At 39.2% G+C, this 13,374-nt stretch overlaps 1 protein-coding gene across 3 annotated transcripts in view; it reads right to left on the reverse strand.

Annotated features, from left to right (window-relative positions):
- Positions 1 to 13,374, reverse strand: part of Arhgap32 (Rho GTPase activating protein 32) — a 158,386-nt gene that overhangs the window by 98,157 nt on the left and 46,855 nt on the right. For all 3 annotated transcript variants that reach the window (XM_055601441.1, XM_055601440.1, XM_055601443.1), the window contains one exon: positions 6,591 to 6,728. In XM_055601441.1, coding sequence (XP_055457416.1) covers positions 6,591 to 6,728 — 138 coding nt within the window. The remainder of the gene's footprint in view (positions 1 to 6,590; positions 6,729 to 13,374) is intronic.

Consider the following 13,374-nt stretch of genomic DNA (forward strand, 5'->3'; position numbering starts at 1 on the left):
TGAGATCACATAGTCTTTTTGAGCTATTAAGTCTAGCCCTGTACTTTCCGGTGTCGCACGGGGTAAATTTTTTATATTAAAACAAGGAGCATCTGGATTAAGTAAACTCTTATCTGTTAAAGAGTTTTTTTTTCCTCTCTTGGAGTGGGGCTAAGAGGTTGCCCCTCTCTTAGTTTTTTGATTCCTTTTTAGTCAGAGGAGTTCCATCTTTGTGGAACTTGGATTTACATTTGTTTTTTTAATGTTTTTTCTTTTTTACATCTAGGACATATTTTTGGGGCTGCAGTTTCTTTTTTTGTTTCTTTATTTTGGTCATCTTTAGGGTAAGCGTTTTTCCTATGACCTGGTTTCCCGCAATTATAGCAGGTAAAACTCTTTTTATTCTTTTTACTCCCATAGGTGGCCTTGATAAATTTAGAAATAGGGGTTTGATGCATGGCAGCTGTATATGTCATTCTTTGTATTATTGCTGGTGTGGCATCAGCACAAGCCTTGATATAATCCTGAAGGTTCCCCGTTTTCCTAATGGGCCTAATCAAGTCTTTATATAGAGCATTTGTATTTTCCCATGCCAGTTGTTTTAAAAAGAGGGAAGTCCCTTCGCTAGGAGGCAACATCTTATTAATAGCTTTTTTAAGCCTAGCTATAAAGGCCTGATATGGTTCTTCCAACGTTTATTTAATTCCTGCCAGCACAGTACCTGATCCTTCAGCAGGAGGAATAGCTCTCCATGTCGAAACAGCATTGGCCATAACCTCCTTAAGAACTTCCTTGGATAGTTTAGTCTGGCTTTTGGGAGTAATATATATTCCAGTTTCTAATAACATATCCAGGTTAGCTGTTTTTCCTTTTTTCCCTAATGGTGTCAAGGTAGTAGCCATAGATCTTTTGCATCTATCCTCATAATCCGTTCTCTACAATATATAATCTCCGGGAGACAGTACTGACTTAGCCGTCTGATGTCAGTCACTAGGAGTTAACCATTGACTTGTAATCAGGTCTAATACCTGAAGAGTAAAAGGAGCCAATGGTCTAGCAGTCTTAACTGTCGCTTGTAATTCTTTTAAAGTTTTTAGAGATAAAGGCTCCCATTTTGGTTTATCATCATCTTGCCCTGTATTAATAACTGGGAAGCCAAATATTATATCTCTAATTTGTTTAGCTTCCTGTAATATGGCTTGAAAACCAATTGGAGGAAGAGGCTTTCTCCTTGGTTTAGGAACGGGAGGAGCAAATGGAGATGCTTTAGGCGAAGCAGCCATGGCTGTAGAAAAGTCATGATCTCTGTCCTCTGGATACATCTCATCCTTATAAGCTTGCTCTTTATCAAACAAATCATCAGAATCTCCCAATTTTAGACCTAGAGGCTCTTTAATAGGCGGCTTTATTGTAGCTCCATATTTACAATCTTTCTCAGTCAAAATTAAAGGTTGTTTTTTAGGATTAGAGCATATTTTCTCTGTTAATAATTTTAAATCAGATTTTTCTGTTAATGCATCTCTGATCTGTAACCAGATAGGAAACATTTGCCTAGGTATTGGTTCCTCAGGATGATCAACAGCATACTTTTTCAAATCTTTACCTAACCTTTTCCAATCTGGTAGAGTCAGGGAACCTTTTAGGGGATACCAAGGTGCTGCCTTCAACATATACTCATAAAACTGAGAAGCAGTTTCATCTGAAATTCGTAACCCCTTTTCTGAGAGCATATGCCTCAGAATGGACAGGAACATACGCTTGCCCTTTGAGCCAGAAATCCCCATGATATTCTTGATTCCCTGCCCTTAACCACAAGCTTATCTGTGGCGGGTCTGTAGCACCCTGTGGCAGGATCCGATCCTTCCCTGATTGCCTTTTTGTGCTTACCTGTCTTCAAGTCCCTGTTCGGGCGCCACCTGCCACCGACCGGCCCGGGAGGTCAGGGCAAAGTCCGATTTAGGGTCCTTGGAAGATCCCAGGAGGGAAGGATTTGGCGCGACAGACAACACAGACTCAGTGAGTTCTTATGTTGTTGTAAAACTTTACTGTTTTAGTAGTTAATTTATATAGTCAGAAAAAACCATTAAGAGGAATTTGTAAGAGTGTCAAGATAGGTGGCCACGTAGTATAGATAGTCATCAAACATAACTTTTAAGAAAAGACCATAAGAAGGTCAAAGGTTCAACTAAAAAAGGCTGATATTATCATAACAAGTGTAATCAATTAACCTTGCTTAATCTCTGATCAAGACCATAGCGGGACAAGTTCTAGATCGTTAGGCTCAGTATAGACATTCTTATGTTAATCTTGTCTTTGATTTTAAACGTTTTTAAAATGTTTTTTTTAGGCTTTATAACTTTTATAGACATCTATCTCTGTTTTCTATCCCCTGTTTCTTTTACGCCATGTACTATCATAAGGTTTATTAACTGTATCAGCTATTTGGAACAGAATATGTTCTTATTTTGGGAAGATAAAGTAAAGCTAAATTTAGTGGTAAACTAGAATTATTTTGTAACTGATTACTTGAAAATATTATCAGAATTGTTATATATAGCATTTTTAAGAGTTGATTTAAGCCCAGTCTCAATGAATTGAATTTTCTCTATTGAGACATAATTTTTGGGAAAACAGGGCTTTTAAAGATGCCCCCATTTCTTTCTAAGAAGGGTGTGCAATCGCTATGAGACAAAGCAGAAATTTAAAAGTGAAACCAAGCCATCCGAGTTACCCCAGCCATTTCCTCATCCCAGGAGGCCCGAGTCTTTGCCTAAACAAATGTCCAGGCTTCAGAGCCTTATCCATCCCCTTGGAGAACTTCATGTTCCTACAGGTTTCACCAAGCTTGTCACAGGGCTGTTGCAGCCTGCGCAGCTGGCGAGACGGACGTGGCATCAAGGCAAGCCAACATTTAAGGCCATGTTGTGATTTTTGTTCATTTAGATCTACAACATCAGAGAGTAACAAATAGAGCACAAAGAAACTGAATAATGTGGTTTCAGAGGAAGGCTGTGCAAGCAAGCTTAGAGATATAAACAAGGTGAGTATAAATGAGAAGGATCTTTAACTGAAAAGGAATTAGCACCATTAAAGAATAATGTTCCCACCTACAGGAAAGAATCCAGAAGGCTAGATCCCACTCACTAAAGGTACTATAACTGTGAAAATAAAAATTTATTTGAAAGCAAAGAGCCTAAGCTCAAATGCCAATGGAGTTTACAATTCATGGAAAGCAACTAACTAGGAAGTGCTTCCCAGGCAAGCACATAGAAACTGCTAAACTATGGTCCAACATGCATAAAGCAATCTCCAACCAACCAAGAACCCTCCTCCTTGGTGGCTAACTTTCATAGTGCTGGAAGGTGCTATGCAGGCTTGTGGTGGAGTGTGAGATTAATAGAGAAAAGATATTCAGAGCTGGGCTTTGCATGTTATAATACATATGTGGCAGGTAAGGAGTGCTCACTAGTTCAAGAATGATATAACTGTTATGGGCTAACTAAGCCCACTTTCTGATTGGATTTGATGTCCTCTCCACAAAAGAGAATTTCATGTCTGGTAGAGCAATCCTGTATGAAAAGCCCACACGTGGCTTATAAAGTCACAGGACCTAAGAGAGACTGAGTTATGGTTATTTTACCAAATAGACATAAAGTCTGTCAAATTGCCTTCTAAATATTTATGTGAATACCCATAGATGAAGGGCAGTGTTCTCATCATTGGTTACAGAACCTTGGGGGGGGGGGGGTGAATAGGCAGCAGTCAATGCAGACAGTGGTCTAAGTATTAAGAAGAAACATCAGATTGTTTGACACTAAGGAAGACATCTTTATAAAGGAACCCCCAGCCCTTGCCCATGAAGGCTCAGAGAAACGCTTGGAAGAGGAAACAGAGTTTAAATGCTAGAAGATAGGGAGAAATGCTCTGAAATACTGTCTTCCAGATATGAATTAGCTATTGCACTCATACACTAGCTAAGGTTATTTGCACAAGACCAACACAAAATCAAACTACCCCAAACTCCAGCATACATCAAGAGACAATGTCTAGGCCCTACTCTTTACTGAGGAACAAATGGCAGGTGGTAGATTTAGAGGCAGGGAGAATCATTCTGCTTCGAGGGTATGGCCACTGGTAGGTTTCCAATATTCAAGTGGATAGTCACACAGCCACATACACATAAGCAGCACTAACTAGGCTTAGTGGGCTATCAAAAGAAGACAGAAGGAAATGTTTTGGAGGATATGAGGAAGATGGAAAGGGAAATAAAGTGTATGTATTTATTCTACTGTATACATGTAGGAAATTCTCAAAGAAGTTTTTAAAAATTTACATAACACCAACACAAACAAAACCACAACCAAGAGGTCCATGTTCGACCTGAGGAGGCAAGAGAACCTGCCAAGAATCATGCATGTTGTGCTAGTTTTGCAGGCATGAACGATGAAAGATTGAGGAATTCATAATATGGCTCCACAGAAAAGCCATGAAGCCAAACAAGTGACAAGGTCAGATTCCCTGCCAGGAGGTACCAAACAGCCACCGTGTGAAGCTACGAGCGACACCTAAGCTGAAATACATGTTGAGAAGCCAGAACCATGGGATGTCCACTAAGAAAGCTGCATTCATGAAATAGAGGCAGCCCAAGAGAAAAGATATGACTGCTATGGGCAGCAGAGCTAGAAGGGTGGGACTGCCTAACTCCTCTGTAACTGAATTGATTCCAGTTCCTGCCCCAGATGATAGATATGGAGCTATAAGATTTGGGATTTTCACTAGAGGATTTTAGTCTTCCTTTGGTCAAGTCTTTCTTTGCTCTGCCCCATGCCTCCCCTTTGGAACAGGAATGTTACTCTGTGACATTATGTTGGAATTATGTCAACTCAAGCTTTGATTTTACAGGGTATCACACTTAAGAGAATGCCCTGAGTCTCAGAAAATAAAGTGGGCTTTTGAAAAATGATGGCACTGTGAAAGGCTATGGGGACTTCTGAATTTGGACCAAATGCATTCTACATTGAGAGATAGCTGTAAAAATATGGGGCCAAGAACAGAATGTTGCTGGCTGAATGTAAACTGTCTCCCATAGTCTAATGTGTTTCAAAACTTGATTCCAGATGGTAGTGTTGTCTGGAAACGCTGTGAACCTTCAGGAGCTGGAGCCTCGCTTGAACAAAAAGGGTCACTGGGGACAGGCCTTGAGGCTTTACAACCCAAATCTACTTCCATCACCCTCTGCATGTAATATGACCGTCCAGCCTCCTGCTCCTACCAGCATGACTTCTCTGCCTGCTACCATGTCTCCTTGACATGATGAACTGTATGTCTCTGAAAGGGGAAGCCTAAATAAACCCTTCCGTAGGCTGCTTTAATTAGGGTCTTCTGTCACAGCAACAGAATAGTAACTAATATGCGTGAGGCTTTTCACTCAGGGATATGGTAGTGTTTAATGGACCCCCTTGAAACTAAAAACATTGCTTTCTTTAGCTCTAAGAAGTTTATTATATTAATTTTTAATCATCCTCTCTCCTCCTATAACTCCTATGAGTAAGGGCTACTATGTACCTATTTTCTACAATTCCAACTATCTTCTGACAACTTAACTTCCTGCTCTTTATAGGAACTATATGCTAATGATGTGGTATCCCAGCTCACTAATTCCCTGTAGCTATCTCCCTTATGTATGTAGTCCAGTTATTCAGGTCTGCTACTATTAATGTGCATGATATTTTATTTCCAAGATCTGGTTATTTTATTTAACAAAAATATGCTCTTGTTTTATGGGCTTCTTCTCACTCAGAAGTAAATAATCTTACTTCCAAAGGCCTTCAGCACTGGCCTCCATTACTTTGTTTACTCAGTGTTTGTGTGTAAGATTTCTACTACTCCTGTTCTACAATCATTCTATATAAGGGTTATGGCTATATTTTGTTTTTGCATAAAATGTATTTCATTTATTTTCAAATATCACTCATAATTTTTATTCTAAGTATATTTTTATTACTGAAATGATAAAGAATTTCTTCTCTATACAAATGGTTAAAACTTTTTTGTTTTAAGAAATGAACTGCAGGGGCTGGAGAGATGGCCCAGTGGTTAAGAGCACTGTCTGCTCTTCCAAAGGATCCAGGTTCAATTCTCAGCACCCACATGGCGGCTCACAACTGTCTGTAATGCCAATCCCAAGGGATCCGACACCCTCGCACTAATGCACATAAAATAAAAAAATTAAATAAATTAAAAAATATATTTTAAAAAAAATGAACTGCAAGTGAGTTCACAAAGCCTGCCATCAAAACATGCCCAACAGCACTGCTTCAGTACAGACTGCACTAGTAATGAATTCTTTTCATATGTTTGGTTTTCATATTTTCACATTTCCTGGAAAAATAAGCTGCTAATACATATTGGATATGTACATTATTGTCATTATGAGGCTTCCCACTCTTATATGATATTCATTGACATGTTTATTTCTGAATATCTTAGTAAATTTCTGTTCTGTGATAAGCAATCCCAAGCATGATCCTAGGTGCTATTGTATTTCACAATGACAAAAACTTTGGCTAAGTCATATGTGTTGTTATTTCTGCAAGGTTCTAAATGATTACCTCAGGACTGTCCTTCAGGATGTCAGACCGGGGAAGCTCTGAGAGCTGGGAGAATCGTCGGTCATAAATGCAGAGATGAAGATGTTTATCAAGTACCCGAAAATCTTCATAACTTCTTTTAACAATCCAACTTTTGCCCTATGAGTACAGAACAAAATTCCAATAAATTTACTTTTCTTCAAAATGCTTAAGCATCATGCCTTTATTCTCTAAAGGTATCTTATTCATGAAATGTTATATTTCCTAATAAATTTTTACTAACTTAAAGATGGTGACCAGTTCAGCTCCAAACACTCCAGTAAATTATACTGTAATGAAAGCTCAATACTTAAAAAATTAGATGAAACTCTCCATTTGTCTTCTCCCTACTATTCTCCAAAGCCCACTGCTACTCATTGAAAATAACTGCTAAGTGGTGAGATAGCATGTGACTCTAAATCTACAGAAAGGACCAATGAATAACCTTAAGATATAGTATATTTCCTAAAACCAAAGAAAAATAAAATTAATGTATTGATTAGTTGGCATGGTAGAAGAAGCAGGAGTTCCCCGAAGGATAAGAGGTGGGGTGAGGGGAAGAAACACGAAGCAGCCTATTAGGAGGGTCAGTGTCCATACATTCACATGCAGCCTGGTCAGTACCTCACCGCAAGGCGGAAGGGTAAAATGACCACATCTCTACTGCAGCTCCATTTTCTCCCCACCCTAGCAGTTTTCATTAATGCAGGAAGGAAGAGAGGAACGAAAGAAGGAAAAAGAAAAAAAAAAGTATTCCAATCCAGGGCTCTTGGTTTCTGGATAATGTGCAAGAGGCCAGCCAGCAAAAAAAAAAAAAAAACAACCAACTGTTTCCTGGACTAGAAATCCTGCTACATTATTACCAACACCTTGTATGACTCCAACTAGAAAATAAACTCAAAATTAAAACTACTGAGCTACACTTCTGATGAGACATTAAATTCAAAGAGACAAAGAACTCAACTTAATTGCAGAGTAATAATAATCTGATTTGAAGTGGGCGGTAATCCTAACTAAACAATTCTCAAAAGAAGTTATACAAAGAACCAACAGGTACATTAAAAAATTATTCATAAGATCTGGAGAGGACAGGAACTCCACAAGGAGAGCAACAGAACCAGAAAATTTGAAAACAGGGTACTTCCCAGAGACTCATACTCCAACCAAGTACCAGGCATGGAGATAACCTAGAACCCCTGCACAGATGTAGTCCATGGCAGTTCAGTGTCCAAGTGGGTTACATAGTAATGGGAAGAGGGACTGCCTCTGACAAAATCTGATTGACCTGTTCTTTGATCACCTCCCCCTAATGGGGGAGCAGCCTTACCAGGCCACAGAAGAGGACAATGCAGCCATTCCTGGTGTGATCTGATAGACTAAGATCAGAAGGAAGGAGAGGAGGACCTCCCACATTAGTGGACTTGGGGAGGGGCATGTGTGAAGAAGGGGGAGGGAGGGTGGGACTGGGAGGGGAGGAGGGAGGAGCTTATGGGGGGATACAAAGTGAATAAACTGTAATTAATAAAATAAAAAGAAAAAATATTCATATCATTAGTTCTGAGTAAAATGCAAAATAATCTACAAAGAGGCATCACCCCATTCAGGTTATGCTTATTGCACTGAGCAGGCTAACAGTGACAAATACTGGAGAACACATGAGGAAAGACAAACTTTTTTGCATATTAGTGGTAGGAGTATGAATTAGTCCGGCTATTATGGAAAACAGTATAGAAGTTCCTTAACTTAAAAAATATTATATGATCAAGCAACCCCAATATTCGGCATATATATTAAGTAACAGACATCAATATATCAAAGAAACATCTATATTCCTATTTAAAGACCAACTTAAGAAAACAACCTAAAGGGCTGGAGAAATGGCTCAGTGGTTGAGAGCACTGACTGCTCTTTCAGAGATCCTGAGTTCAATTCCCAGCAGCTACCTGTAATGAGATCTGATGTCCTCTTCTGGCAGATAAAGCATCATATACATTAAATAAATAAATAAATCTTTAAAAAAAAAGAAAGCAACCTAAATTTCCATGTGTTAATAATGGAGTATTATTCCATTACACACTGCATTATACATCACAAACACACATACACACACAAATAGTATTTAACCTCAAAAGAAAAGGCATTTGTCACAAAGCTACTATAGACACCTGAATGGCAGTTATCAGAGGCTGAAGATGGGTGTGCAGAAAGAAGTCAGGAGGTGCTGGTAAACAGGGTGTAGTTAGGAAGAATAAGTGGTAAATACTGAGGGTGGAAAACATTAACTAAGAATGGAAATATGAAAATATGGTTAGTCTGGTAACCTTGAGATGTTTTTCTTATGCAGGTATGTAAACTATATCTTTTTAAGAATTTTAAATACACTTTGAGCTTTGTAATTATTTAGCCAATTTTAAGTTCCATTTTTATTGTAAAATCCTACAAAAACAACCTTGTTTCTTTTTTAAAATATTTTATTTTTTTATTAGGTATATAATGTTCTATCTGCATATACACCTGCATGCCAGAAGAAGACACTAGATCTTATTATAGATGGTTGTGAGTCACCATGTGGTTGCTGGGAATTGAACTCAGGATCTCTAGAAGAGCAGGCAGTGCTCTTAACCTCTGAGCCATCTCTCCAGCCCCCCAACCTTGTTTCTTTTAAGGTTAAATACTATTCCACTGTGAGTAATGGGCATTGTACATTTACACACGAACACACACACACACACACACACACACACACACACACACTTTTAAAGACTAAAAGAAATGCCAAGGTAGGGGGATTTCTAGAAAGATGGCTTGGCAGTTAAAAGTACTGGCTGCTATTCCAGAAGATCTGGGTTCAACTCTCAGGACCAACATGACAACTTGCAGCTGTTTCTCTTCTCCTAAGGATCAGATGTTCTCTTACATATGTGTACACAGATAAAACACCCACACATATAAAATAACTACAATTAAAAAAAAAACAATGCAAAGTAAAAACAGATCAATCTTCTGTTGCCACTGGAGACTTTACCAGTATCTGTACCCCAGTGGACAGATCTGGCAAGTAGACAGATCTGATTCAGTCACCAGAATATAACTGAGCACATAGACTAGGTACAAAGAGACTACATGTGCTTCTCAGAGTCACAAAACACTTAGTGCACATTCTAGGGTATAAAACCTACTATACAAAGTTTAAAAGGACAGTGAACAAATGGTTGCTCTCACATCATTAAACACACTATATTAAGTTTAAAAGGATAGGGACCATATAATGTTTGCTCTTAAGCCATTAAAAATAAGTAAGTCTCAGCATCTGCATTGATACTCTGCAGGGCAGAGCCTTTGAGAGGTCCTCTGTGTCAGGCTCCTAATTTGTTCCCTATTTTCTACTTCTTCTGATGTCCATCCTCTTTGCCTTTCTGTTTAGGAATTGAGCATTTTACAAGAGTCCTCCCTTTAGATTAGTTTCTTTGGGTGTGCAGATTTTAGTAGGTTTATTCTATATTATATGTCTATATGAGTGAGTATTTACCATGTGCGTCTTTCTGCTTCTGGGATAGCTCACTCAGGATGATCTTTTCCAGATCCCACCATTTACCTGCAAATTTCATGATTTCCTTGTTTTTTATCTATTGCTGAGTAATATTCCATTGTGTAGATATACCACAATTTGTGCATCCATTCCTCCACTGAGGGGCATCTGGACTGTTTCCAGTTTCTGGCTATTACAAATAAGGCTGCTACAAACATGGTTGAGCAAATGTCCTTTTTGTGTACTTGAACCTCTTTTGGGTATATGCCTAGGAGTGGTATGGCTGGATCTTGAGGAAGCACTATTCCTAGTTGTCTGAGGAAGTGCCAGATGGCTTTCCAGAGTGGTTGTACAAGTTTACATTCCGACCAGCAGTGGAGGAGGGTTCCCCTTTCTCCACAACCTCTCTAGTATGTGTTGTCACTTGAGTTTTTCATCTTAGCCATTCTGATGGCTGTAAGGTGAAATCTTAGGGTTGTTTTGATTTGTATTTCCCTTATGACTAAGGACGTTGAACATTTCTTTAAATGTTTCTCTACCATTAGATATTCTTCTATTGAGAATTCTCTATTTAGCTCTGTACTCCATTTTTAAAATTGGATTACTTAATTTGTTGCGGTTTAACTTCTTGAGTTCTTATATATACTGGTCCTCTGTCAGATATAGGGTTGGTAAAAATCCTTTCCCAATCTGTACGCAGTAGTTTTGTTCTCATGACAGTGTCCTTTGCTTTACAGAAGCTTTTCAGTTTCATGAGGTCCCATTTTTTTGATTGTTGCTCTTAGAGCCTGTCCTGCTGGTGTTCTGTTCAGGAAGTTGCCTGGGCAACCTTTGGGCAGAGTGCAGGAAATTTTAGGAAAGAAGTGGGAATCAGTAAGATCTGGAGAAGACAGGAACTCCACAAGGAGAGCAACAGAACCAAAAATCTGAGCACAGGGGTCTTTTTCTGAGACTGATACTCCAACCAAGGACTATGCATGGAGATAACCTAAGACCCCTGCACAGATATAGCCCATAGCAGTTCAGTACCCAAGTGGGTTCCATTGTAATAGGAACAGGGACTGTCTCTGACATGAACTGATTGACCTGCTCCTTAATTCCCCCCTTAGGGGGAAGCAGCATTACCAGGCCACAGAAGACAATGCAGCCACTCCTGATGAGACCTAATTGACTAGGATCAGAAGGAAGGAAAAGAAGACCTCCACTATCAGTGGACTTGGGGAGGGGCATGCATGCAGAGGGTGGAGGAAGGGTGGGATTGGGACGAGAGTAGGGAGGGAACCACAGGGGGAATACAAAGTGAATAAAGTGTAATTAATAAAGAATTAAAAAAAAGAATACATGTCTAGTCCCATCTCTTTGTCTATAAATTTCATGATTTCCTTATTTTTAACAGCTGAGTGGTATTCCATTTTGTAAACATACCACAATTTCTGCATCCATTCTTCAGTTGAGGGACATCTAGGTTGTTTCCAGATTCTGCTTATTATGAATAAAGCTGTTAAGAACATAGTTGAGCAAATATCCTATTGTTTGGTTGAGCATCTTTCAGATATATGCCCAGAAGTGGTATAGCTGTGTCTTGAGATAACATATTCCCAGTTTTTTGAGAAAGCACCAGATTCCGACCAGCAATGAAGAGGGTTCCCCTTTCTCCACATCCTCTCCAACATATGTTGTAACTTGAGTTTTTGATCTTAGCCATTCTGACTGGTGTAAGATGGTATCTTAGAGTCATTTTGATTTGCATTTCCCTGATGACTAAGGATGCTGAGAATTTCTGTGTTTCTCCGCCATTTGATATTCCTCTGTTGAGAATTCTCTGTTTAGCTCTGTACCCCATTTTTTAATTGGATTACTCGGTTTGTTGGTGTTTAATTTTTTGGGGTTCTTTTTTTATAATAAAATTTTTTATTATCAAATAATTTTATTAAAAAGTTAAGGGTTCTTTTTTAATTAAATTTTTATTTTTTTATATTAGTTACAGTTTATTTACTTTGTATCCTAGCTGTAGCTCCCTCCCTTATGCCCTCCAAATCCCACCCTCCCTCCCTCTTCTCCTCTCCTCTCTACCCCTCTCTAAGTCCACTGATAGGGGAGGTCCTCCTCCCCTTCCATCTGACCCTAGCTTATCAGGTCTCATCAGGACTGGCTGCAATGTCCTCCGTGTTCTAGCAAGGCTGCTTCTCCCTCAGGGAAGGAGGGGAGGTCATAGAGCCAAACACTGAGTTCATGTCAGAGACAGTCCCTGTTCCCCTTACTAGGAAAGCCACTTGGATACTGAGCTCCCATGGGCTACATCCAAGCAGGGGTTCTTGGTTATATCCATGCATGGTCCTTGGTTGGAGAAACAGCCTCAGTGAGTTTTTTATATATCCGGATATTTTCACTCTGTCAGATATAGGGTTGGTGAAGATCCTTTCCCAGTCTGTAGGCTCTCGTTTTGTTCTGTTGACCATGTCCTTTGTTTTACAGAAGCTTTTCAGTTTCATGAGGTCCCATTTATTGATTGTTGACCTTAGAGCCTGAGCTCTTGGTGTTCTGTCCAGGAAGTTGTCTCCTGTGCCAAGGCGTTCAAGGCTCTTCCCCACTTTTTCTTCTAACAGATATAGTGTGTCTGGTTTTACATTAAGGTCTTTACTTTTATTCAGGGTGATAAGTATGGATCTATTTGCATATTTCTACATCTAGACATCCAGTTAAACCAGCATCATTTGCTGATGATGCTGCCTTTTTCCATTGTATGGTTTGGGCTTCTTTGTCAAAAATCAGGTGTCCATAGGTATGTGGGTTGAGTGAGATATCCCAGAAGCCGAAAGACATGCATGGTATATACTCACTTATAAGTGGATACTAGCCATATAATATATAACATAAACATCTAAAATCTACAGACATAAAAAAGCTAAACAACAAGGAGGACACTAGGAAAGATCCTTATTTCTCATTCAGAAGGGAAAACAGGATAGGCACTGGAAGCAGCAGAAGAGAGGGAACAATACTGGAGCCTATCACTGATGCCCTCCAAAAGACTACACCCAGCAAGGGATCAAAGCAGATGCAGAGACTCACAGACAAGCTTTGGATAGAGTATAAGGGAGTCTTATAGAAGAAGTAGAATATAAAAGAGCCCACAGGGGACAGGAGCCCCAAAGGAGACCAACAGAGCCATAGATAGATAGATAGATAGATAGATAGATAGATAGATAGATAGATAGATAGATAGATAGATAGATA

The sequence above is a fragment of the Psammomys obesus genome, unplaced genomic scaffold (assembly GCF_907164565.1).
Source record: "Psammomys obesus unplaced genomic scaffold, mPsaObe1.curated_primary_1811, whole genome shotgun sequence".
Lineage (NCBI taxonomy): Eukaryota > Metazoa > Chordata > Mammalia > Rodentia > Muridae > Psammomys > Psammomys obesus.